At 48.3% G+C, this 27,065-nt stretch overlaps 1 protein-coding gene across 4 annotated transcripts in view; it reads right to left on the reverse strand.

Moving 5' to 3' along the window:
- GAS7 (growth arrest specific 7) overlaps positions 1-27,065 on the reverse strand; it is a 283,465-nt gene that overhangs the window by 128,432 nt on the left and 127,968 nt on the right. Inside the window, exons 1-2 of one of the 4 annotated variants that reach the window (XM_074388172.1) lie at positions 23,691-23,719; positions 22,985-23,059 (exon numbers count right to left, since the gene is read on the reverse strand). The exons of 1 other annotated variant lie outside the window; for it this stretch is intronic. In XM_074388172.1, coding sequence (XP_074244273.1) covers positions 22,985-23,059; positions 23,691-23,704 — 89 coding nt within the window. In that variant the 5' untranslated portion in view covers positions 23,705-23,719. Of the gene's footprint in view, positions 1-13,195; positions 13,465-19,271; positions 19,369-22,984; positions 23,060-23,690; positions 23,720-27,065 lie in introns of those variants that run through there. 2 more of the 4 variants (XM_074388173.1, XM_074388174.1) reach the window with 2 other exon arrangements.

Here is a 27,065-nt window from a genome sequence, read left to right on the forward strand (position 1 = left end):
AAGGAAAAAAGGAGGAGGAGGGAGGAGGGAGGAAAGAAGGAAGAAGAAAAGGAAGGAAGGAAGGAAGAAGGAAGGGAAGAAAGAAGGGAGGAGAGGGGAGGGGGAGGGGGAAGGGAAGAGGGGAGGGGAGGGGAGGGGGAGGGGGAGAGGAGGAGGGAGGGGAGGGGAGGAGGAGGGGGGAGGGGAGGGGAGGGGAGGAGGGGGAAGGGAGGGGGAGGGGGAGGGGGAGGAGAGAAGGAGGGGGATAGGGAGGAGGGGGAGGGAGAGGGGGATGGGGAGGGAGAGGGGGAGGGGAGGAGGGGGGAGGGGCAGGGGGAGGAGAGGGGGAGGGGAGGAGGAGAGGAGGGGGAGGGGATGGGGAGGAGGGGAAGGGGAGGGGGAGGGGCGGCGGTGGTGGTGGTGGTGGCTGCGGCGGCTGGTCACAACAGAACTCACTCACCATGGTTTGTCTTGTGTTCAATCTTGGGGAGACCAAGGCAATACAGCCAGTATCCTAATGTCCATCAGGTGCTTTTCTGTTTAGGGGTGTGGCACACTCTCAGGCTCCTGGAGGGGGTGACAATGTGCCTCTCCCTTGCATACATCAATTCCTTTCTGTGTCTGCACCCAATCTTCCTGGTCTTTTCTCTTCCATGCCTGATGGCAGGGCTCATTTCTTCCCAAAGCTACCAACGCAGCTGCTTGGGGCACTCTACCTCCCTCTCTAATTGCTGGGTTTCCATCTGCTGCAGGAGTGGTTCTGAGGATCTCTGAGCACTCACTCTGGACCAGGTGCTATTCTATGCTTCACATGTTTCATGTCACTTAATCCATGCAACAAACCAAATAGGAAAATTCTATGATCGTCCTCATTTAACAGAGAAAAACAGAGGCTCTTGAGAGGGACTGGGCAGGATGGATTGGAAGACAAGGCCATGAGGGTCATATTATAGGCCATGGGGCCAGCCTGAGCCAAGGTCAGAGAGAAACAGTGTGGGTACAGGCTGTGGGATGAGCAGGCAGACCCATTCATTAGAGTTTAAGAGGCGTGGAAGATGAGAAAAATAGTAGTGAAGAATGACGTCAGATCACAGGAGGCTATGAGGGCACCAGGAACTAAGAAACTTTGATTCTATAAAGGAGAAGCCATCGGTGGATTTTAAGCCAAGTAGAAATCCCAATCTGGGCTCTGCTTTGCAGAAATCATCATGACCCCAGGGTATAAAAAGGTCAAATGTGAGGGAGAAACTAGAGGGAGGAAACCAACAATCATATCCCCCCATCTTCTTTGTCTCTCCCCCTTCTCACCCAACATAAACACAAGAGAAGGCAATGCTCAAGCCTACACTTGCAAAATGGTCCCAAACCAGCCACGAAGAGGCGGCAAGAGCATCACATCCAGCTGTGGGGAGTCCCCCACTGGCAGCTGAGTTATTTGCATCTTCTCTCTGCGACGTGGGAGGAAAGGCTGGGTGACGAATCCACACACTCGCTTTTGAGGTCAGACATGCCACAGAAATAAATAGGACCTAAGGTACATTGTTCTTAGAGATGGGCTCTCACCCACAAGAAGGTAAAAGCCAGCTGGGCATAGTGGCTTATGCCTATATTCCCAACACTTTGGGAGGTCAAGGAGGGTGGGTCACCTGAGGTTAGGAGTTTGAGACCAGCCTGATCAACATGGCAAAAGCCCATCTCTACTAAAAAAAAAAAAAAAAAAAAAAAAAAAAAATTAGCCAGGCGTCATGATGCACACCTGTAATCCCAGTTACAAGGGAGGCTACGGCTGGAAAATTGCTTGAACCCAGGAGGCAGAGGTTGGAGTGAGCCAAGATAGTGCCACTGCACTCCAGCCTGAATGACAGAGCAAGACTCCCTCTCAAAAAAAAAAAAAAAAAAAAAAAAAAGGTAAAGCAAAACTTCATTTGAACCTAGATGGCCAAGACCTTCACCTTCAGTCCTTTCAGGTTTGTGGAATGAAAATGGCCATAAAAGCTTTCATAGCCTGTGACTTCTCAGTTTTGTAATAGTAGAGAGGGGACAGTTTTGAGGCTATTAAACATTAACAGCTGTCCCCGACACCACTTTGACACTGCATCACACAGACAGATACGATCACAGACAACAATGCCTTACTCCAGGCAATACACAGAAATCACCGTCACTGCAAATCCCAGTAGGGCTCCCAGCCAAGGGCAAGGGACCTTTCTGGGCCATTACAAATCAGGAGGCTGGGCTGCTCTGACCTGACCTAAGCAGAACACACTAGTCCTGCAGACATTTAATTCTTTAGGATTCCCCAAAGTTAATCTTTCAGAGGACGTAAGACTCCCGAATACATTCTAAGGGTTTACCGTTTGGGTTCATCCTAGCATCTCAATCCAGAAGTCACTTTGGTTTTCCTTTATTAACCATCCTTAGTGATTAGCGTTGGCTGTGAAAAACACGCTACTGGTCTCTCCCTCTGGTCTCTGCAAATAGAGAGGTTGCTACATAGGGAGCCACACGTACGAATGGCAGACAGCAGAGAACACACGATCCCAAAGCAAAAAGGCTGACGATCATTTCCACCAAGCTGAGTTTTCCTGTGTTCAGTGGCATCAGATGAGACCAATCCTCTTATTTTCTTTGTTTCACTCAAGTTGAAAACTGTCAATCGACCAGGCATGGTGGCTTATGCCTGTAATCCTAACACTTTGGGAGGCCAAGGTGGGTGGATCACGAGGTCAAGAGATCGAGACCAGCCTAGCCAATATGGTGAAACACTGTCTCTACTAAAAATATGAAAATTAGCTGGGCATTGTGGCACATGCCCATAGTCCCAGCTACTAGGGAGGCTGAGGCAGGAGAATCGCTTGAACCCAGGAGGTGGAGGTTGCAGTGAGCCGAGATCATGCCACTGCACCAGCCTGGCGACAGAGTGACAAGTTTGTCTCAAACAGAAAGAAAAAACTGTCAACCAAAATAGGCCATATTCTCTGTAGGCCCTTGTCCTCTGTAGGAATAAATTGGTTTGTCTTAATATGATAATTAATAAGAAAGCACATCTGGGTAGGGTGATGACTCACTTTTTGTAAATGCTTCACGGTCAGGAAGGGAAAAATTATTTATCAGCCCAAGCAGTCTCCAGGGTACAGGGTCTCAGGGACACCTCCATCTTCCACATGTGGCCCCTGTCTGCATGATCGATCAATCAACCAACTAACAGTTAAACTACCCTTTCCTGAACCCTGTGCAGGATACAGGCAGGTATTGCATGTAGAACCTGACTCCTAAAATTTGGAAGATAAGTCACAAACACCTAAGAGATAAAAGAAGTGTACGTATGGAAGGAGTCTGCAAAAGTGCCAAAGGCTATGTGATAAGCTGACAGACAATAAGAGCTTTCAGAATCCAGAGAAGGGCGGGGTCGCTTTTGGCTGGGGCAGTCCAGGGAGGCTTCCCAAAAAGATACACAACTTGCCTCACAGCAGGGATGAAAAGAAAGGGCTTGGCGAGAGTCCAAGGGACATGATGTACGAAGCAGAATAAGGTTTGATAAAGGACAAGATGTAGGGAAATGAAAGCGAGTGAAGTTGATTCGGAAGGAAATGACAGCAGTTTGAGCCAGTAACCCAAAGAGATATGGCCGAACTCTTCGCCCGTTAGGGGGATCCAGTAGAGTTTCTTGGCCACAGATCCAAGTTCAAAGTGTTCAGTGGCGGGTAGGGGTGAGTACGGCCCTTGGCACATGAAGCTGGAGGCATCTGCTCAGAGATGGTGGTGAGATCCTACAGGCTGACTAGGAGTTCACAAAGAAAGGATAGACCCTGGTTAGGTGTGGTTGCTTGCACCTGTAATCCCAGCACTTTGGGAGGCTGAGGCAGGTAGATCATGAGGTCAGGAGTTTCAGACCAGGCTGGCCAAGATGGTAAAACACCATCTCTACTAAAAATACAAAAAGTACCTGGGTGTGGTGGCAGGCACCTGTAATCCCAGTTACTTGGGAGGCTGAGGCAGGAGAATTGCTTGAATCCAGGAGGTGGAGGCGGAGGCTGCAGTGAGCCAAGATCGTGCGAGACTTCGTGTTGAAAGAGGGGGAGAAGGGGGGCAGGGGGAGGAAGGGGGGAGGAAGGGGGGAGGAAGGGGGGAGGAAGGGGGGAGGAAGGGGGGAGGAAGGGGGGAGGAAGGGGGAGGAAGGGGGAGGAAGGGGGAGGAAGGGGGGAGAAAAGGGGGAAAAAAGGGGGAAAAAAGGGGGAGAAAAGGGGGAGAAAAGGGGAGGGGGAGGGGAAGGGGGAGGGGAAGGGAAGGAGGGGAAGGGAGGGAGGGGGAGAGGAAAGAAACAAACAAACGGACTAACTTACTTGAGCTGAACCTTGGGGCATGCTCTTGCCCAGGCGCCCCCAAACTACGGCCCACGGGCCGAATGTGGCCCCGTGAAGCCATTTACCCAGCCCCCCTGCCGTACTTCAGGAAGGGGCACCTCTTTCATTGGTGGTCAGTGAGAGGAGCACAGTATGTGGCGGCCCTCCAACGGTCTGAGGGACAGTGAACTGGCCCCCTGTATAAAAAGTTTGGGGACGCCTGCTCTTGCCTATGTAGTGTGAATAAATTCTCCCCAGCACTCCACAGCCCCAATCTCGCTCTCCCAGTGCCTTTCTTTCGTGCATGCAACACCCCTAGGGTCCCTCTGCAAGACTCTCAAAGGCAAGAGCCAGGTCTTCATCCTTTTCACCCTTAACCAGACCAGTGCCCACCACTCAGGGGCTACACGGGGAATGAATGATGTTAGTTCTGAGAGTCAGGCACAGAAACCAAACGAGGAGGGGAATACAAGAAGAAATAAATACAGCCAACCCTTGAACAACAGGGGGGCTTAGAGATGCTAAACCCCACCTCCCCATGCAGTTGAAAATCTGTACATAACTTTTGACTCCCTGAAAAGTTAACTACTAACAGCCTACTGTTGAATGGAAGCCTTATCGATAACCTAATCAGTTGATTAACATGTATTCTGTATGTTATCTGTATTACAGACTTCATTCCTAAAGTAAGCTAGAGAAAAATAAAATGTTAAGAAAACTGTCAGGGGCCGGGCACAGTAGCTCATGCCGATAATTCCAACACTTTGGGACGCTGAGGTGGGAGGATCGCTTGAGCTCAGGAGTTCGAGACCAGCCTGGGCAGTCTGGTGAGTGAGACCCCATCTCTACAAAAATAAGTAAAAATAAAAATAAGTTAACCTGGCATGGTACATGCCTGTAGACCCAGCTAGCTACTAGGCAGCCTGAAGCAAGAGTAACCTTGAGCCCTGGAAGGCAAGGCTGCAGTGAGCCAAGATCGTTCCACTGCACTCCAGCCTGGGTAACAGAGTGAGACCCTGTCTCTAAATAAATAAATAAATGCAATCGTAAGAAAGAGAAAAATATAGTACAGTGCGGCACCATATTTATGATCCCATATGTTTCCATCATCTGTTTACAAGATGAATTCTTTGAAATGGTGGTGACCGCATCGACAGACCTCCATCTATGGTATGTAACAAGTAATTGACTTTTTCTTGTAATGTCAGGACTTTTCTCTGCTTCTGGGGAATACTTCCAGCATCACTAGTGGCACACTGTATGGGTCCCATGGTGTTATTCGAGGCTTATGGCATTGCACTAAACACGCTGAAAAATAGGTAGAACAGTGAACGATCACTTTTTACTGCGATACCCAATTGACTGGAGTGATGAACTGTTCATGAAGGGAAGATTAACATCACACAGCATTTTAAGCCGATACTCTGAACACCCGAGATCACTGCAAAGCAACCGGGGGTGGCCACAAAGTTATTCCAGTAGTACAGTATATACCATGGCTAGTTTTACACAGTGATGATTAACACTATACCTTTGTTTACATTTCGATTAAATGTGAATGGTGCCATATACCGTTTGAGTGCGTGTGTGGGTAAATTTTGATAAATTTTAACTTTCTATAGATTTGTATGTATTTTATGGTAGTAAATGGCAAACTAGTATCTACCATATTTTAGGCATTCATGACATGTCTAACAAGTTCTTAATTTTTTTTTGACATTTCTAGGCTAGGGAGTCTGTCTTCCATTTTTTCAAATTGTCGCAAATCTCCAAAAAAATTTTCCAATATATTCATCGAAAAGAATCCACATATAAGTTGATCTGTGCAGTTCAAATCCACTGTCCGAGGGTCAGCTGTAGTTAAGAGTGTCGGAGTGAAATGCCCAGGAAAATGTTCACTGAATACAGGGAGCGTGTGTCTCGTTGATCTTGAAAGAGGAATGTGGAAGAGAGATGGGTGTTGAAATTGATCCCAAGCACACAAGGAGCTAGCAAGATCTTTAGATAAGATGCTATTAAAGAAGAGAATAAAGAAAGAGGACAGGCCATAGACCATGGCTGGCTCCAGGCCAGGGGTATGCTGGGCAGAGGGCTCCCGTGAGGTGGCTGCAGCCAGTTTCTTGTATTCATCATGGCAGAGCCCAAGGACCCTTATAAAATTTCTATGTGGTCAGATGGGTGGTTCACGCCTGTAATCCCACCACTTTGGGAGGCCAAGGCAGGTGGATCACCAGGTCAGGAGTTCAAGACCAGCCTGGCCAAGATGGTGAAATCCCATCTCTATTAAAAATGCAAAAATTAGCTGGATGTGATGGCAGGTATCTGTAATCCCAGCTACTCGGGAAGCTGAGGCAGAGAACTGCTTGAACCCAGGAGTCAGAGGTTACAGTGAGCTGAGATCATGCCACTACACTCCAGCCTGGGTGACAAAGTGAGACTCTGTCTCAAAAAAAAAAAAAAAATCACCCCATAAAAGATTCCCAGTATCAGGCCAGTTGCGGTGGCTCATGCCTGTAATCCCAGCACTTTGGGAGGTAAGGCGGGTGGATCACGACTTCAGGAGTTCAAGACCAGCATGGCCAATATAGTGAAACCCGTCTCTACTAAAAATACAAAAAAAAAAAAAAAAAAATTAGCCAGGTATGCTGGTGGTGTGCTAGTGGGAGCCTATAGTCCCAGCTACTTGGGAGGCTGAGGCAGAAGAATCGCTTGAACCCAGGAGGCAGAGGTTACAGTGAGCCGAGGTCGCACCACTGCACTCCAGCGTGGGCAACATAGCAAAACTCTGTCTCAATTAAAAAAAAAAAAAAAAGGTTCCCAGTATCAAGTGGACATATCAGAAATAGCATGCAGTTTAAAAGACCTTCAAACAGCCCTGATTCTAAGGGATCCCACAGCTTGGTTTCCCCTTCCTGCAGCCATTCATACCCCACTGTTACACCTCATTCCATCCATCAGTGTGTACCAACTGCATTATTATTTACTCAGTATTTTTTCGAGCTGACTTACGTCCCACTGAAATGTAGTTTGGCCCTAAGCAATAATAGCTATGAAATCACATATTTGATTTGGTTTGAGTTTCCTTCTACTACACACTAAAATAAATATAACTTTAAAACTGTCATCTTGACATGATCTAAAATTATCTCACAGATCCCGAGTTGTAAACTCGGCATACTTTGAGAAACACTGTCTCTGGCTACCCATAAAGTCACCATGCAGCCTCCACAAAGTGGTTTCAGAGATTCTTTTCTTTAATCCAGAAAACCAAACTAGAATTCTCCACTGACCACATCCCCACATCGACAGGAACGTGGTACCCAGCGTGTGTCTGAATCGCTGGGAAGTTAAGGTGATGAGAAAGGGAAATGCGTAAGGGGCATCTGACAGCCGCCCCAGAACACCGCCTATCAAACCAGCAGTAAGAGGGAAAGAAAAGGAAACAACTCATCCAGTCTTAAAAACAAATTCCAAAAATGACAGACAAGCAGAATCGGAGGAAAAATCAAAACAAAAAAAACCTCGAGAACCATGAGGCCAATGAAGGAACAGCAGAAAATCTCGCAAACCAAAATGAGTTGTAAAAGGGGAAATAACGTCTCACACCTTCTGCCTGCCCGTAATCTGAGATGCACTTCTTGGCTCTGCCACTCCCTGTCTCTAACTTGAGATGCAGGATTTGCACTGACCTGAACACAGAGCAGCCAGCCCTCTCCTCTCCGCACAGAGGCTGAGAGGACTGCCCATCATGCATCTAGGGACAGCAATTTCCAGAAAACAAGAGAGAGGAAGTGCAGGGTAGAACAAGGAACGGGGGGGTGGGAAGTACTCACAGTTCTGAGAGGTATGGATGCCACAGGCCATGCCCAGCCAATGCTCTGGCTGCAGGGCATTGAGAAGAGACCCCGGGAACTGTGAGTTTTCATATTCTCCATCAATTCAGAATATCAGAGAACCAGGTAGTAACATGACAGTTCACCAGGTGAAAGCCAACTTGAGAGGTAGGTATACCGTCAGACCTATAGGCAGGAAACTGTGAGGGAAGCCGACCTTTTTCCCCAAGCTGACAGTGTGCCAAGGCTAGTGACAGTCAATGCTTTCTGTTGGTACAAGCCAAGTTTACATAGATCCTGCTGTGTTCAAGCATGCATAAAGAAAGAGGAAATATGCAAAATCAGAGTGAGGAAACACCATCCTGAAGGCTCAAAGGAAAAGCATGTCTCAGAGAATCATTCAGAAGAAAAACTGCCAGGATGCAAGAAGCTGTAATTTCTTTGAAGGAGGAACAGCAAATCATAACAGAAAAACAAAAAACAAAAAAACGAGTCCAACTAAAAAGGATGACCAATAAGATAATGGATGAGGTGAGGATTATATAAAAATTGCTCATTTAAAGCCATAGTTGTAGTTGTGGATAACTGCGAATGTAAACAATTAAGTCAGCGACTTGTGGGGCTAACAGGAAGTGTCCCCAAATTGCAAAGAACAAAAAGCAGGGAAATCAAGAGTCTACATATGTTTAAGAAGTATTCCATTATTAAAGACCAGAATAAATAGGTTAAAATTAATGATCAATTACAAAAACCAACAATCAAAATCATGCATATAGGCTGGGCGTGGTGGCTCCACCTATAATCCTAGCACTTTGGGAGGCCGAGGTGGGCGGATCACTTGAGGTCAGGAGTTTAAGACTAGCCTGGTGAACACAGTGAACCTCTGTCTCTACTAAAAATACAAAAATTAGCCAGGCATGGTGGTGCATGCCTGCAATCCCAGCTACTCTGGAGGCTGAGGCAGCCAGATTGCTTGAACCCAGGAGGCGGAGGTTGCAGTGAGCAGAGATCACACCACTGCACTTCAGCCTGGGCGACAGAGCAAGACTCTGTCTCAAAAAAATAAATAAAAATAAATAATGCATACAAACAGGCAAAAAGAGAAACGGTTACCAAGGAAATCAGATTTTCCTCAGACTTCTCCTCTACCCTACTAATGGCTGGAGAGCTCTTCCTACTAGAATAAAAGCTCCACACAGCAGGAATTTTGTTTTGCTCACTGCTCTATCACGGTGCATACAGGGCCAGTATCACCCCTTGGAAAGTACTAGGAGACAAATCCTACTGAGTTTAAAGCTTCACAGGGTATAGCCATTTTTATATCCATTGCTGTGGTTATTCAATAAGTATCTGTTGAAGCAAAATGGCAAATATGAAATCTCTATCCAAAAAGTTTGTAATTCAAGACATAGGTGTCCATCAAGTTGTATTAATATTTCATATGAAAGAAACAGAAAGGTTCTCTTAGAGGCCATCCAAGTGAAGACACCAGCCCCTTCTCCCCAGCCACTGAGAGATAAATTACGATTAGAATGACAATACAGCCATGGGGAAGTGACAATATAAATGCAATGCACGGGTAAGTCATTTCTTGCTCAGCATAGACAAACTCCCAACGCAGAAATCCGGTGAACTGGATGCTGCCTGGTGGATTTTCCAGCTCACAGAGGTGGGTGAAGACTGGTGCCTTAGAATTTCATTCACCTCCTTTTCTTCTCCCATCCATCCCAGAACCAGGAGAAGGGTTTCTCCTGCAAGACCAGTGAAGATGAAGCCTTGGGCCATGTGTGAGGACCACGCCTAACTGATGTTCCCTTTCTGTTCAGGCACATGCCAACGATAAGGCCTATTTAAGCTTTGGGGATGCTGTGCAGAATCCACAAACAAGAAGTCTTTGTTTTTCGTCTCCGCCAAGCAACACTGTGCTGTGTAAGGCACCACACTGGCCATTTTCTTTGCCGTGCAACTGCAGTCTTGATTTTCTGCATGTTAAAAACTCACACTGAATGGATCGAGTCTTGTTTTCTTCCTTAAATCAGGAAAGATCAATAAACCACCCAGTGGCAAAGCTTTCTGTCATCAAAACCTTCTTTATATTATCCTCCCTCTAAGAGCTGTCCCTGCTGTAGAAATCAAAGTATGTGGTATGATCTCAATATGGAAAATAACACTCCCCCACCCAAATGAAGTACTAAAGAAAGACACCAACACATGAACAAAGCGTTTCTTTGTACTGGGGGATTCCTCTGGTTGTTTTTATTCTATTTATTTCACCAATTTTAAAATTTTACTTTACTTAAAAATATTTTTAAATATTTTTAATTTTTAAAATGTGCTTTTAAATTACTTTTACAAGACACAAGCACACGTATATTCATTGCAGCCCTGTTTACCATAGCAAAGACCTGGAACCAACCCAAATGCCCATCAATGATAGACTGGACAGGGAAAACGCAGTACATATACACCATGGAAAACTATACAGCCATAAAAAACGATGAGTTTGTGTCCTTTGTAGGGACATGGATGAACCTGGAAACTACCATCTCAGCAAACTGACACAAGAACAGAAAACCAAACACCGCATGTTCTCACTCATAGGCGGGTGTTGAACAATGAGAACACGTGCACTCAGGGAGAGGAGCATCACACACTGGAGGCAGAGGGGTAGGGGATAGGGGAGGGACAGTGGGGGGTGGGAAGGGTAGGGAGGGATAACATGGGAGAAATGCCGGATATAGTATGCAACCCTGCATGACCTGCACATGTACCCCAGAACCTAAAGTAAAATGAGATAAATAAATAAATAAATAGCAGCAACCACAAAATACTTCACTATACTCCTTTTTTTTTTTTTTGGTTATTGAGATATTCATAAACTAATAGTTTTGTCTAAAAAAATAAAATTACTTTTACAATGAGCAAATCATCATTTACAATTCTAAATATACCATATGATCCCAATTATGGAGAAAAATATACACAGCATGAAAAAGAATGCCCCTAATTATTTTCTTATTTCTGTTTTTCCCTATTTTCCATGTTTTCCGTAAAGAGCATATTAATTTTAATGCCTTTTTAAAAATTCTAAGCTTATTTTCTATTATCAGCTAGTGCATGAATATTACCTTACAAAAAATATTTAAACAAGGCCAATAAATCCCCCCTTGACACATCCCATCATACTTGACATCCCCTAAAATCACCACTGTTTATCAGGTAGGGTTTATTGTATTATCTTTCAAATGGCAAGACATTTGTGGGGGTGCTTTATCTTTTCAAAAACAAAGATAGAATGACTTTTTCAACCAATGCAAGGCTAACACAAAAATTAGAGAGGGAAGGCACGTTACTAATCATCTGATCACATTGCACCATTTTACAAATGGGCAAACTGAGGCCGGAAATCAGAGAATGGACACTGAGTCTCCCCAGTACCCACAGAGAGTCCTCTCCTCACCCTCTGACTGCTTAAACCTGGGTACAGATGTTGCCCATTACTAGAGGGCTAGTCCATGGTCAGACGGCACAGTAAAACCAAGGCCCCATTGAGGGCTACTCCCCAAGCTGACCTCCACACTGCTGCGAAAGGTGACCCTCTCCATCAGGCCCAGCTCTCTTCGGCTCAAGCTCAAGCTACTTCCCCCATCTGTTAGCAGCCAGGCAAACCCCATGAAAGGAAGGGCCCAGGGAGGAAACATCTGTGTACACAAGAGGGGTGATGTCATAAGCCCTCTTGATTGTCCCTTTTGGCAAATCCTCTTCTATTTTCTTTCCCCCACTCATTGAGATGCAAAGCTCTATGCAAACAAGTGGCCCTAGAAGACTCCAGCAGCTTCTAGAAACCAAAACTTCCATTCTGCTACAGAAATTCCCAAAAGAAGGTGTGTATTGTGCTGGGGTGAGGGCGGGGCTAGGAACACGACATATATACCCTCCAAACCACTCAGTTGACCACAGACATCCATGTGCTTACCCCCAAACCCAACTTCTGCCCTTTGCCCAAGCAGAGAGAAAGCTCACAGGCAGGTTCCCCAGCTTCTCGGCCATTATGACCTTGGCCAAGGCCCCTCGCCTCTACAAACCTCATCTTTTTCTTTTCCACATATGAAAATGCAAATGCCACCACCTAATTCATGCAATTTTTGCAGGCATTAAATAAAAGGGTAGAAACCATGGAAGGTATATATTAGCTTTGTCCCACACTTTCCTATCCCCTTAAGAAAAGCCATCAACTGAGGTCACCAACGCTGAGTCACTCACGTTGCAGGGACTTTCCCAACCTGGCTAAATGCTCCAGAATGACGCCTTCTAACTGTTCTGACATAGACTGGGCTGACTCAAGGAACAAGAGAAAGAACCCGTGAATGACAAGATCAGAATTCGGAGAACCATCAGAAGAGGCCAGTAAACTCACAGGGCTGAGAACACCCAAGGACACCAGGGCTATACCCATAGAAAGCTAGTGGGGCAAATGAAAACAAGAACTTGACTAAGAACTGCAAACAAATCGGTGCAAGACCCTGGCAAACTTCCGAATATGGCCACATACGCCTTCATTTGAACACTCTTGTTACGGGCAAGGATACACCAAGAGAATATCATACCCCAGACTGACTGCTCAAGCTCCCCAAAATGAGATAAGTTGGATAGCAGGGAGGAAAAATGGGTTAAGTTTCCCTTTATCCCCAGCACTGATCAATTTCACTGCCTTTATCTCACCATTAGATCCGATCTTTTTGTTGTTTTTAGTTGCTAGAGGACTATTGTGGACCGGTAACTTGATATACAGCAGTTTATTTGACCCTTATAAAACCTCCAGGAGAAAAGTATTTATTTTCATTTTATAATAGGGTTAGCTGGAACCCAGTGGTCTGTCTCCAAGGCTGGTGCCAATTCCATCTCACCCCACACTGTGCCCCAATTCCTCCATCTACAATCCCAGAAAGCTGATGGGCTGAATGAATGAGCCCCAGAAACCAACACAGTCCCTGACCAAGAACTGCAAAAAGCAGCCCCCAAAACACTTTCCCATCGTACCTGAGGCTCCTCTGCAGTGTCTGGGAATCCCACATCCAAAGGTAAATACTCCAGGGTGGAAGTTACAGTTGAAGCCATGACCCGCCCAGGCTTGATCATCAACTGTCAAACTGATCATCAGGAAGACTCTAATTGCCAGTGGGGAGCCTCATTAACTGGTGGGAGGGGTCCCTGTGGGGAAACAGGTCTAAGAGGGTTGGTAGGAAAGTACCAAGCGAAGCATCTCCACAGCAGAGAGCCCTGACCAGCACCTCCGAGTGAAATGACACCTTAGAAGGATGCTAACTGAGTGCCACACACTGCATAGCTGCGAGCAGTTTTGGTTTCCAGCCGGCAGAGCTGGGAGTCCCAGAAGGCAGCCCCTGCCCACCCATGCAAAGCAGGCAGCACAGCCTGCCTGAGGCTCCGTACTCACCCTGACACATTCATGCTCAGTCACCAGAAAGCCCCACCCATGTAGGCTGAATTCTGGAAGCTTAGGTTCGACTCTCCAGCCCAGAAGGGGAACCACTTTGCTCTGTCTAGTGGGCCAGGTGCCTCCCTTTGAGGGAGGCCTGTCTCCTGGGCAATTTAGCCCCCGCCCCTGCCCACCTTCTCCTCCCCCGTGCACAGTCCACACCTCACCTGCACGGTGGCTCCCTTTTGGGTGGCCTTGGATATGTGGTCTTCATCCCTTATTCATGGGAGCTCCTCGAGAACAATAGTGTCCTACTCAAATCCATCCCCAGGCACAGAAAATGTACACAATAAACACATATGGGTGGCCAGGCACAGTGGCTCAGGCCTGTAATCCCAGCACTTTGGGAGGCCGAGGTGGGCTGACCACCAGCCTGACCAACATGGAGAAACCCCGTCTCTACTAAAAAAATAACAAAATTAGCCAGGCATGATGGCGCATGCCTGTAATCCCAGTTGCTCAGGAGGCTGAGGCCGGAGAATCGCTTGAACCCAGGAGGCGGAGGTTGCAGTGAGCTGAGATCTTGCCACTTCACTCTAGCCTGGGCGACAGAGCAAAACTCCGTCCGTCAGTCAATCAATCAATACCATGGGCTAGATGGAGTTCTTCCTGGTCTCTGAGTAGGGTTTTCAGCTCACCTGGGAAGTGGATTTCTTACTTTCCTGGGGTCACCCAGGCTCCAAGGGAGAAGGCAGGGGAAGAGAGGGAAACCAGAAGGTAGAGACAAAAGCACTGTCCATACATTTATCTATTTTACCCTAGGAGGGGTCTGGGCTACTTAAATGCTCTCAGGAATCCCCAAAGCACAAATGAATAAAATGGACCAATGGGAAAAGATCATCGAGCTCTTCAAGGGCCTAGGGCCCTCCAAGTAAATACACTTGGAAAAGACGTGGTTTCCTGGCTCACGTGGACTGTCCACTAAAGTAAGGCCATTAGAGAGAAAGCTGAAGGAGGGCAAGTCATCTTTCATGAAAACAGCAATCTGAGTTACCAATGCTAGATCTGAAATGTACCTATGTGGCTGGCTGTTGCCTATATGATTTTAAAGAACCCACATATTTTCACCCGAGAACCACCAGCGCCTGAATGCTTGATCACCCTGTAGAAGCCTAAGCAGCCAGCCTGGCCCCTCTTGATGTGATTCTGTTCCCTGGCCTTGTTTGTAGTGTCCCGTGCCACTGGCCCCATGGGAAGGGAGCCCAGGAGGCAACTCTCCAGAAAAGTTGAAGGCACCAGGTCTCTTCATCAATGTGGCATCTGTGGTGCCCAAAGTGGCTAGAAAAAAAGGGACTGGGATTTGCTGAGATCACAGAAGCTGGAAGAACTCCTCCAGCCCTCTCTGCAGGTACTGGCTCTGCCTGGAGGGGCATAGGAGTGAGATCCTTAACTCCTCTCTGGCTAGGGAACCTCACCTCTCTCCCCATGGGCCTTAAAAGAAAGGAAAGTGACAACCACAGGTGCCGGCATCAGAGTGGTGATTCTCAAGCTTCAGCATGCATCCGAAGGGCTGTTAAGGACAGTCTGCCAGGCCCACCCTCCAAGCTTCTGGATCCATAGGTCTGGGTAGATGTAGCTGCTGCACACATAGGCACTCCACTTTGAGAACCACCGATTTCAAAAGAGAAACAAAGACGGTCTGTTCTAAATCGACCTCTGGACCCAGAAGATTAATCTTTAGGAAACATCACTTTCAGAAAGAAATAGACTCTTTTAACTTTCTTTTTTTTTTTTTGAAAAGCATAGCCCCTCTTACTTTCTTTTCATAGACGTGGGTGCAGGGACTATTTCCTGCTTTCCCTAACCATAAGAAAAGGAATCCAAACGAAATGAATAACGGCAACTGTTCTGCTATTGGCCTTAGCGCTGTAACAGCAGAGCCGGGTGGGGACGGCGCACATTGGAAACCCCCTCCTTATCATCAGCATGTTGTTGCCAGGCAGGACAGTAGGCTTGGTGTTGCTAGAGCTTCTCGTTTTTGCAAGAGAAGCTGGAAATCTGGATTTTAAGATGTTGGCAACCAACTCAAACATTTTTAAACGAAACCACGGGCAAAAAACAAAAACAAAACCACCAAAAACAACCACCCCACAATTCTGCATTTGATTTTGCACACAGGCCACCAGTGTGCAACCCCTGATGGTAACTGTCGGTGACCTTTATGAGCAGTCATTTGAAGAGGGGGTTCCCTGGTTCTAACGAATTGAATACCACCACCTTGGACTGAAGTACCAGTCAGCACGTCTGCCCCCTACCACCCATCCTTTTAGCTAGGACCTCTTACACCGGTGGGTGCAGCTGGATGCCAGCTTCCTGGCGATCTGTGAACCCCACCGAAGGGCTGCAAGTATGTGGCCTGCTCCCACCCACCCAAGCACTGGGCTCCCTGGGACTGGGCCTAACCTTCTCTTCTATGGGGTAGACGTGGTGGTATTCAATTCGTTAGAACCAGGGAACCCCTCTTCAAATGACTTGCCTTTGGAGGCACAAAACAAGATTCCTGAGGCAGAAGGGACCCTGGAAAGTCTGTCCCACTCAGTCTCTGCAAAGAGGAGCACTCCAGCAGCCAACAAGGTTTGGAAGTGAAGGAGGTGCACGAGAAAGCTGAAACAGGTCAAGGAACGAGGCAAGTACCACCTGGAGAAAGCAGTCAGGGGCGACGCCATGCATCGAGCAGGCTGATAGAAGAGTGGGAATCTGGGGATGGAGGAGGAAGCCAGCCAGGCACAGTGGCCTCAGGGAGGCCAGGCACATGTCCTCCGGGCTGAAGGCGGAATGACACAACCACCACGGTGAGCTTAGAGACACCCATGGGTAGCAAGGCCGAGTGCTGGAAGCTAGCACCTGAAAACGGAGGGCATGGTGGGAAGGAAGGTTGGATCCATGCCTTGTGGGAGGTGCAAGGAGCCCAAACCTGCAGAAGTAAGGAGAATGGGGACGTCTGCTCTGGGGCCGCTGGGAGGAGTGCACAGGGATGTGACTGACCATAGGCTTCCTCGCTCTGCCCATGGGAACTGTCCCCTGGCCGACCTCAGGCTCTGGTCACCTTCCCGTCCCCAGACTTCCCGCTTCCCAACTGGCTCATCCCTGTCTGCACTGCGCTGCATGTCAGCTTCCCGAAATGACGTTACACCCTGATCCTCACCCCACCGAAAACCTGTGCCTTCCCTTTCCAGGTTGGCCAGGTTCTCCTCCACCAGGAAATCTGCAGCCACCTCCCAGAGACAGTCCAGGCCCATTCAGCCACCACTGGAGGCCGGCAGTTCTCAAACTTTCTTCTCAAAGTCTGATTCACAAAACACACACACACACACACACACACACACACACACACACACTTTACTTCCCAACTCAATATACAAACAAAGCGAAAGTTTCATGCAACAATGCTTGCCCTTGCCACACGTAGCCCACTCTGATATTTTCCCGTTCTGGTTTTTGTGTGAGTTGACACTGATGACTTGCACTGTGTGGCTCATGACGTATGGTTTGGAATATACTGCTTTGCCTGCTCCCAATCTCCTTTTTGACCTCCGTCTCAGTCAACAACCCCTATAAAGGACTCCTTCGTTACACTTTCTTTTGACCCACCAGTTAGAAGTGAATTATCCCCAATTCTGAATCTCCCAGCCCCTGCAGACTATATAGATCATTCACAGGCACTTAGCTCATAGTCACATAACCTTTTTCTAGAACAGAGCCCATTGTCTGGGTACAGTGGCTTATACCTGTAATCCCAGCACTTTGCGAGGTCAGGGCCAGAGGACTGCTTGAGCCAAGAAGTTTGAGACCAGTCTGGGAAACACAGTGAGACCCCATCTCTACAAAAAATTTCAAAATTAGCCAGGCATGGTGGTACGTGCCTGTAGTCCCAGCTACTTGAGAGGCTGAGGTGGGAAGATTGCTTGAGCTCTGGAGTTTGAAACCAGCCTGGGCAACATAGTGATAGCCTATCTCTACAGAAACTTTTAAAATTAGCCAGGCATGATGGTACCCACCTGTAGTGGCACACACGTGTAGAGGATGCAATAAACTATGCCCATCCCACGGCACTTCAGCCTGGGGAACAGAGTGAGATCCTATCTCTACAAAAAGCCAAAAAATTAGCCAGGCATGATGGTACACACCTGTAGTCCCAGCTACTCAGGAGGCTGATGTGGGAGGACTGCTTGAGCCCAGAAAGTCGAGGCTGCAGTGAAGTATGACCATGCCACTGCACTTCAGCCTGGGGGACAGAGTGAGACCCGGAACTAGGGGTGGGGAGGGGGAGAGAAAGGAAAGAAAGGAGAGGAGGGAGGGAGGGAGGGAGGAGGGGAAGGAGTAAGGGAAGGAAGGAAAGGAGGGAGGGAGGGGGAGGGGAAGGGAGGAAGGAACTGGGTCTGAGTGTTTGGATTCAACACTTAAAATACCTGTCAAATGTTAGATGTTACAGGAGAAGCCTGAATGACATATTCTGACAGCAATCAAAGTGTACTGCATTTCATACCATACTAATCAGAGGGCTGTTTGAAGAAACTCCATCTTCAGACAACTCCTCTGGCTGGGCCAGTGTTCTGATACAGGTGCCACCTTCTCTCAGCCACAGGAGAACAGAGCTGTGGCCTGCGAGGGTGGGATGTGTGATAGTTTGCAATCCTCTCCGCTCTCAGACACATCACGCCCCTATCACAGTCCCCAGTGGGTTCACACTGGCCGTCACACTGACTCACTGCAATGTCAGGGGAAGATAGCACACTTTGAGGTTAGGGGGGGAACGCAGCCTCAGAAAAGCTGACAAAACAGGCAAATAGGTAGAAAGTGGCTGAATCCACACCAATCCAAGTTTTGCAGATTCAGACTTCCATGTTCTTTCCAGAGGCCTCTCCAGATGGAGTTATACAATCCTGTGTTCACATGTCCCTGGCTTGCAAAACCAGAAAGGAACATCCGGGCGTGCTGTCTGTACTGCACCCCCTTTCACTGTTGTGTACACCCACATGCTGCTCTGGCCCCAGGATAGAATGCGCAGAAACGTGGCATCCACGAGTAAGTCAGGAGACCGGCGTGGACCTGGTTTCCCGTCCCACTTTCCCCGGAGCCACTGTGTGACGTTTGGCAGAGCACATCACCTCTCTGAGCCTCTTCCTCATCCAGAGCCTGAGGGGGCTGTACGTGCTGGCTCCCAAAGACCAGGCTTCTCCTGAGAACTCTGCCACGCCACTTGGAGCCATCTGGCCACTACAAAATCTAGCTACACTGGGCAATCAGGAAAAGGCGAACTGAGGAGCGGAAGATCCAAAACAGGAAACTGAGGCAAATCCCGGGAAATCAAGAAAAACTCACTTCCCACAGAGCTCATCTCAGCTACATCCCTGCCCAAGTGACTTCCTCGTCTTTCCAGATCCTTAGGTCACAGTGCGACCCAGACTTGCTGGAGGCGTGAGGAGGACGGATACACAGGGAAACAGAAGAATCCCCCGAATCCTCCCAGAGCAGAGCCAAACCCTAGCCAAGCCAAGAGGTCATCCAAGGAAGACGTCTCCTCCTCCACGAGTGGCCGCTGCCTCGCGTTCAACCTGGTCCAATTAGCTTCGAGCGTCTACATCGAAGAGAACCAGCAGAGCCCTCGTTCTAACTCACCTCAGCCGTGTGGTCTGTCCTTATGCAAATCTGACACACTGGTCATTTTCTGCCACCATCCCCACATCCGCTGCTTCCCCGTGGCATCGGCTAATTCACTGTGCAAAGCAGCATTTATATATAGAAAGTTGCAGCCACGCAGGTTAGCATTAAAATAGAGACTTGACGTTGCCGTGGCAACCAAACAAATGATATTCAAAATGAAAGAGAAGTATTCTGCAATTGGGAAAGCATGTCCACAGCCTTCCAGGGCAGCTGGGCCCCTTCCCCCTGAGGGTGGGTGGGACGCCTCTGGAGCAGTGCCTGGTCCTGATGAACCCCCATCTCCCCATTAGGTCATCCGTTCTGCTTTCAGCTGCAGCCATCATCCCCTGCACACGCTCCTTCCAGCCTGGCGTGGACCTGAGGCCAAGACACTGAGGGAGTGTGATATCCAACCAGGTAGAGCAATTGGCAAAAAGTCTACTCCTTAAAGGGCCATGGAGAAGCAGCCTGGGGCCCTGGTGCTTTAGTAAGGATGCTTCTGGAAACAAGGCTGGCCTTCTGCCACTGCCTGCCATAGCAAAGAGTCAAGAGACCACCAGCTAGCTGAGGGACCCTGGGCAGGCTTCTGTGCCTCTCTGAGCTTCCAGCTTAAAATGAGCCAGGAGTGGGAGGAGGGAGCGGCAGCCTAGGGTCTTCGACCTCAGAACTCCAGGATGTGCAACTTTTCCCTGTTGCCACCACCTCCTTTTTCTCTTTTTTAGATGGAGTCTTGCTCTGTCACCAGGCTGGAGTGCAGTGGTGTAATCTTGGCTCACTGCAACCTCTGCCTCTTGGGTTCAAGTGATTCTCCTGCCTTAGCCTCCCGAGTAGCTGGGACCACAGGCATCTACCACCATATCTGGCACATTTTTTTTTTTTTTTTGTATTTTCAGTAGAGACGGGGTTTCAGCATGTTAGCCAGGATGGTCTCAATCTCCTGACCTCACCATCTGCCCACCTCGGCCTCCCAAAGTGTTGGGATTACAGGCATCAGCCACAGGGCCCAGCCTACCACCTCCTTTTTCTACATTCCTCTTAGATATTGCTGAAGCCCCAAGGCCACACAGAAGCTACTGATTCCCAGATCTGGCACATGGAATAACCCTGTCACTTTCATTCTGTACACCTGACCACCTCCCAGAAAGCCCGCAGCCCCCAAGACAGAATGTCTGGATTCTGGTCTTCAAGGAGCCCCTACAAGGCTAAGGGGCCTTGGACAAATCTTGTACATTTCTGGGGCTCATTTATATATTTCCAAATCAAGTGTGACCTAGAAAGACTTACATGAGAAAGACTGACGATACCAAGTGCCAGCAAGGATACAGAGCAACTCAAATTCTCCTGTGTTGCCTGTGGAAACACAAAACGGTACAGCCCTTCTGCAGGGAAGCGTGGCAGCTTCCCGCAACATGAAGCATACATTCATCATGTGGCCCAGGAATCCCGCATGTAGCCTGTGTTTCTGAACCAGGGGCGATTTTGTCTCCCTGAGGACATCTGGCAAGCTTCGTACACATTTACTGTTTGTCATGATGGAGGTGGGAGAGGCGAAGTGAGTGCATCAGCTCCCTGCAGAGATACCTGCTGTTTCCAAAGAGACACCTGGAACCAAGAGTACCTCTAACGTAAGCTGAGGGCCAGAGAGGGGCCTTGGCTGTGCCAATACACAGAAGGCTCTGCAAATGGTCTCCCTTCTGCCCAGCCCAAGCTCCTAGGCCAGGACCAAAACCGACTGCCAATCTGCTTCCCTCTCCTGGAGCAGTTCTCAAATCAAATGCAAACCTCATGGTTGCCCCACTGAACCCTGGAAGAACACAACTTCCTACTTACCCCAGAACAACAACTTCAAAGCCACTTCGCATGGTTGCTGGCTCTGGAGCCACACACAGATGACGGATTACAAGGAAGAAATCAGAACCATATGGATTTCATATTCAGTAAAATAAACAGAATTACAGCGTCAGGGTTGGGCCCAAGAAATCAGGGGGCTGTGTGTTTGGCCCAGAGCCCAGGTTTGGTGGCCCCCAGCATGGGTTGGACTCACTTGGCCTCTCCTCCCCACCCATGACTCCCACAAACAGCGCCAGGAGCATCCAGCCTGCCATATGCCCCTCCTCGCCAAGGCCCCAGTGAGCGATCCTGCTTCGGCTGACATTTTTCGTATTTTATTGAGTTTTTTTATATCCTCTTTTATGGTACAGTGGAATATAGTTCGGCTTCTTTTCTAGTTTCATCCAAAGATGTACAAGCACTGACAGGATGCTGTGTTGTTAATGACGGTGTGGCAGCTCCAGAGCCTCTGGGGGAAAGCTGTGGCGGGGGGGCGGGGGGGCAGCCATGCACTCATCCCCTTGCAGGCCCCCAGTTCATTTCTCCCACGGCGAACTGTGCTGGGCGTTTCCACGCCCAGCCTCACTTTCAGCCCAGAACAGAGGAACTCTTTCCTCTCCCAGTTTCTACGGAAACAACATGGCTCTCCACGTGTAGTCTATGTTTCTGAACCAGGGGCAATTTTGCTCCTGGGGGGACATGGGGCAGTATTTGCAGACATTTACTGGCCAAGGATGCTGCTGAACACTCAGCAATGCACAGGACCACCACCCACAACAGAACCATCATCCAGCCCAAAATGTCAATAGCTTCATGGCCGAAAACCCTGGTACAGACACACTGATCAGGCTTCCGTTGGTTCCCAGTGTGCCGACCCAGGTGCATGTCCATAGAGGGATCAAGCTTAGGACTTTTAGAGATCACAGACAAGCTCTGACCTACATGAAGGAGGACTATCTTCCATTCTGGTCATTACTTTAAAGTAAATTCTTGGCTGGGCACAGTGGACTCATGCTTGCAATCCCAGCACTTTGGGAGGTCAAGGCAGAAAGATCACTTGAGGTCAGGAGCTCGAGACCAGCCTGGCCAACATGGCAAAACCTCGTCTCTACTAAAAATATACAAATTAGCTGGGCATGGTGGTGTCCACGTGTAATCCTGGCAACTCAGGAGGCTGGGGCATGAGAATCACTTGAACCTGCGAGGTAGAGGTTGCAATGAGCCGAGATTGTGCCACAACACTCCAGCCTAGGTGACACAGTAAGACTTTGTCCCAAAAACAACATATAAAATAAGATAAATTCTACAACTGATCAGGATATAATTTGATCTTCCAATGAGTCTTTACTGACATAGAGAAAATATAAACAAAACTTTAAAAACATAAAATGCATCTTGCCTATAGAAACCACACAAACACAGTGGGCATAGATCATTTAAATCTCTTGATGTGAGTAACTTTAAATAACGCAGCTAATTCTGCTTTGCTGGTGGGTTGCTTTTCGGTCTCAGAAATCCCTGAACCAGCAAATCAGAGCTGCTCACATCCCTATTCTTTCCCTTTCCTTTCTTCTCTTCCCCCAGGAGTGCTGAGCCACCATTAGGGGATGCTAATTCCTAATGACCCTGCAGCTCTCAGCCCTCACCTCAAATGCCCTCTCACCCACCAGGATCCTGTGGGTATCGGAGGAGTCCTACACAATGTCCTGCAGTACCTGGGGCAGCCCAGGGGAAGGTGGGGATGTCCGGGGAGCTCCAACCACCCTGTGCAGACATTAAGGGGTGCACAGTAGGATGGACCCCTCCCCCCACCGCCCCCAGCAAGGGCAACCTTTGTCTCGCTCTGTGCTTCCACTTACCTGCTGGCTGGGTTTTCCAGAGTCGGCCAAGAAATGGCAGCAGAGTGACTCTGTCGTGGTTTCATGGGGTTTCCCCTAGAGGAACAGACAGGCAGAGCTTGCTAATGTCACTTCTTTGTCATTTTTGCAAAAGGAGTCCCTGCTCCCGCCTTCCTCCATCAAAATAATAGGCAACGGCCTGCTGGCACCTGGCGTGTGTGTGTGTGTGTGTGTGTGTGTGTGTATACATGATACTCACATAGACGTCCCCATGTCCTCCACCCCAGGAGGGCCCCTGCCATCCTGTTCTCTCTGCTGAGGAAACCTCTTATTTAACTTCTCTGTTGCTATGATCCACTATTTTCCACCAAAGCTATCATCTCTGCTCCAAAGCAGGGAAGCGGCAGCTCCAGCAAAGCTGTGACCTAGGTTCTATGATGATGCTTATTTTAGAGAAGGAATTCAAGGTTCAAACAGTTCGGCAGCTTGCCCCAGGCAAAACTGGGGCAAAGTGCATACACTTACAGCTAATAACAGCTGTTCCGAGATCAGGGTGTCAGGGTGAGGATCTCATCCAAGGTCATGCTGCTCATAAAATACGACTGAGGGCTGAACACTGCCCATCTGGCTCTGGAACTCTTAACTCATCACCTCCACTCTAACCTGTCCACCACAGCAGCTTCCTGCCCACGATCCTGACCATACGCTCCACCACTGGCCACCGTACCTGGTCAAACACATCCTTCAAGATACACAGGCCACGGGCTCTCCCTTGCATAGGTGACGAGAGGACAGAGGAAGCATCTTTTTTTCATCTAGCCACAGCAGTTCCTTTATTGCCTCAATGCCCCTCGTGAGTCACCTCCCCCAAAGGCCATTGCCAAAGACAACCCCACTGCAGCACAAGCGTGCATCCCCACTTCCCCTTTCCATTTCCCAACGTGGCCCTCACCAGCTCGAGCATTAGTCACACACAGACTGACAGAAGTTCAAAGATGCCCCAAGAATGTGGTTTTTAAACACAAGGTCCCAGCGGTGGCAGCTGCGGCAGCTCCTTGACTCTCTCAATCTCCTACACTTTCTGGGGCCTCCCGGATCAATTTCTTCATTTCCTGGGTTCCACAACACACAGGGACCGTGAGCCTGCTTTTCACACTTGGGAATCTCGTGCCAGAGGCTGGGGCAGAGGGAAAGCCTCGCAGCACGATCTGGCATTTCCAAGTACACCCCGGGGGATCTGTGACCAAAAAGCACAGCAGTTCTCGTAGCATCTGTATGTTGGGCCTGCCCAGCAGCCATACATGCCCCCTGCTTCTGAAGGAAGCACCCTGATTTTCTACTGGGGAACCACCTTTCCCAATTCCCAGCCTTCCAGGTTTCTGGGGTCAAGTGGCTCCTGCCTGGCCAATTAGCATGTGCCTTCTCCCCAGCCATAGTACTAGTTCACAGAAGGGCACATTGCCCATCTGGGGCTGGATACCTGGAATTTGGTTTTGGAATTGCTGGGGAAAGATGTATTTCCATGACAGGATGCAAGCCTGAAGCTGCCGACGGTCATGTTGACACCTTGCAGGAAGTCTGAGAATGGAGCCAATACAGAAGGTAAGGGACTGATGAGGAAGAGAAGGAAGCAGAGAAACAGCAGACTGCTGACACTGTTTAAGCCACTTGATCAAACCATACCTGAAGCTGAACTTCCTAGGACTGTTCCTTTTTTGTTTGAAGCCAATGTAAATGAATTTCTTTTCACTCATTCTGTCCCCAGGCTAAAAGTACAGCGATGCAATTACAGCTCACCGCAGCCTTGAACTCTTAGGCTCAAGTGATCCTCCCACCTCAGCCTCAAGTACCTGGGCCTACAGGCTCATGCCACCACACCTAGTGAATTTATTTTTTATTTGTAGAGATGGGATCTCACTACATTACTAAGGCTGGGCTCAAACTCCTGGGCTTAAGTGATTCTCCTGCCTCGGCCTCCCTAAGAGCTGAGATTATAGGCATGACCCACCACACCCAGCCTGAGTAGGATTTCTGTAACATTTAATAGAAAGAGTTCTGGCTAACAGTCTCTTGGTAAAGGCCAAGGTATACAGATAGCAACACTCAAAACTAAAGAATATAAAGCAGGGAGAATTTAGAGATTCAGTTCCTTTCCCGAGCCTGCTCTTGTGGGTAAGCTCGTCTTCCAAAGATATCTGCATTTCTAAAAACTTTCCTTTGGCCACTAGAACAAATTACCATAAACTTGGTGGCTTAAAGCAACAGAAGTGTATTCTCTCACAGTTCTGGATGCCAAATGTCTAAAATCAGTATTGCTGAGCTGAAATCAAGTTACCGATAGGGCCATATTCCTCCCAGAGGGTCAAGGGGAGAATTCAATCCTTGACTCTCCCAGCTCCTGGTAGCTGCTGGCATTCCTTGGCTCGTGGCTGCATCACTCAAATCCCTACCTCCCCCAAATCATACCCCTTGTCTTCCATCTATAGTCAAATCACCTTCAGCCTCTCTCTTACAAAGATGCTTGTGATTACATTTAGGGCTTACCCAGATAACCCAGGAAAATCTTCTCAAGATCCTTAACTTCCTTGTACCTGCAAAGGCCTCTTTTCTAAATAAAGTAACATTCCCAGGTTCTGGGGATTAGGACGTAGGTATACCATGGAGAGCCATTCCAAGCTGCCCTCTTCAGGCCAAGTCGGACTATGGATCAGGAATGTTGCTGTCAACACCTCTGATGCTTCCCCAGGTCCTCCTGGCTGGGACCTCTGGGGCCAAGTGTGCAAGTCACATGGCACCGAAAGAAGAAATCGCCAGAATGTTGGGGCCGGACTCAGAGCGGAAGATGTGCCAGGAAGGTTGAGCAGGATTGGGAGTCTCAAAGAAGGTCTATCCAGAGCTAAAGTTAGGGGGCTGTGTGCTAGGGAGCAAAATGTAACTTGACCTTGAACTAAGATTAAGGAAATTAAACATCTCCATACTCCAATTTCCCTAGTGACCAGATTGCTGTGGGCTAGGGTGGGAAGGCACCATCTACAGCGGAAGTGGGAGAGAGAGGAAGCAGGGATTGAGGAAGGGCAAGACAGACTGTGTGATGAGGAACCAAAGCCAGGCTAATTTTTTCTTTTCTTTTGCAGAGACGGGCTCTCGCTATATTGCCCAGGCTGGTCTTGAACACTGGCCTCAGGCCATCCCCTCACCTCTGCCTCCCAAAGCCCTGGGATCGCAGATATGAGTCACTGTGCCTGGCCTACAAGTCAATTTTTTAAGACAGTGAACTGTTTATTTCAAGGTCTATTAATCAGGAAAAAACATATAACTAGTCCAGAAAGCCTGAGATGTTACTGCCATTCTGTAAGACATCATGGCAGCCTTGCTTTGCTTGGACTGGCTCCTGTGGTCACTGAATTTTGGAGTCAGGGGGAGCATTTCTAGGTCACCAAATCCTCACAGTGTAGGAGTGAAGAGAATGGACTTCAAAGCCAGACTACCTGGGTTCAAATTCATGTTTTGCCAGGACAAGCTGCTTGATCTAGCTGGACAATCTCCAATCAGCAATTCCCATGAAGACAAAATAATGATGATGATATGATTATTAATAATAATAATACCTGTTATAAGGACTAAATGAGTTAACAGTGTACATAAAGCATTAAAAATTGGCCTCTCATTGCTGACACCGTAGGCAAGTGCTAGCTTCTTCTCCCAGCTCCATGGGTCTGCCCATGGAGTTCAAGGCTGCAGTGAGCTGTGATTGCATCACTGTACTTTAGCCTGGGGACAGAATGAGATCCAGTAATAAGAAATCCCATTCAAATTGGCTTCAAACAAAAAAAGGAACAGTCCCAGGAAGTTCAGCTTCAGGCATAGTTTGATCAAGTGGCTTAAACAGTGTCAGCAGTCTGATGTTTCTCTATCTCTGCTTCCCTCTCTTCCCCATCAGCCCCTTTCCTTCTGCATTGGCTCCGTTCTGATGAAAGGTTCTGATGAAGTCTGGGGGTAGGATGGGGTGGGGGGAGTGGAGCTTCCTGCCCACCGCAGCAGAGTCTCCTCTGCCTTCCATTTTATTCTAACTCCCTTCACTTCTTCAGGCAGACAAATGCCC

This window comes from Saimiri boliviensis, chromosome 17 (genome assembly GCF_048565385.1).
Source record: "Saimiri boliviensis isolate mSaiBol1 chromosome 17, mSaiBol1.pri, whole genome shotgun sequence".
NCBI classification, from domain to species: domain Eukaryota; kingdom Metazoa; phylum Chordata; class Mammalia; order Primates; family Cebidae; genus Saimiri; species Saimiri boliviensis.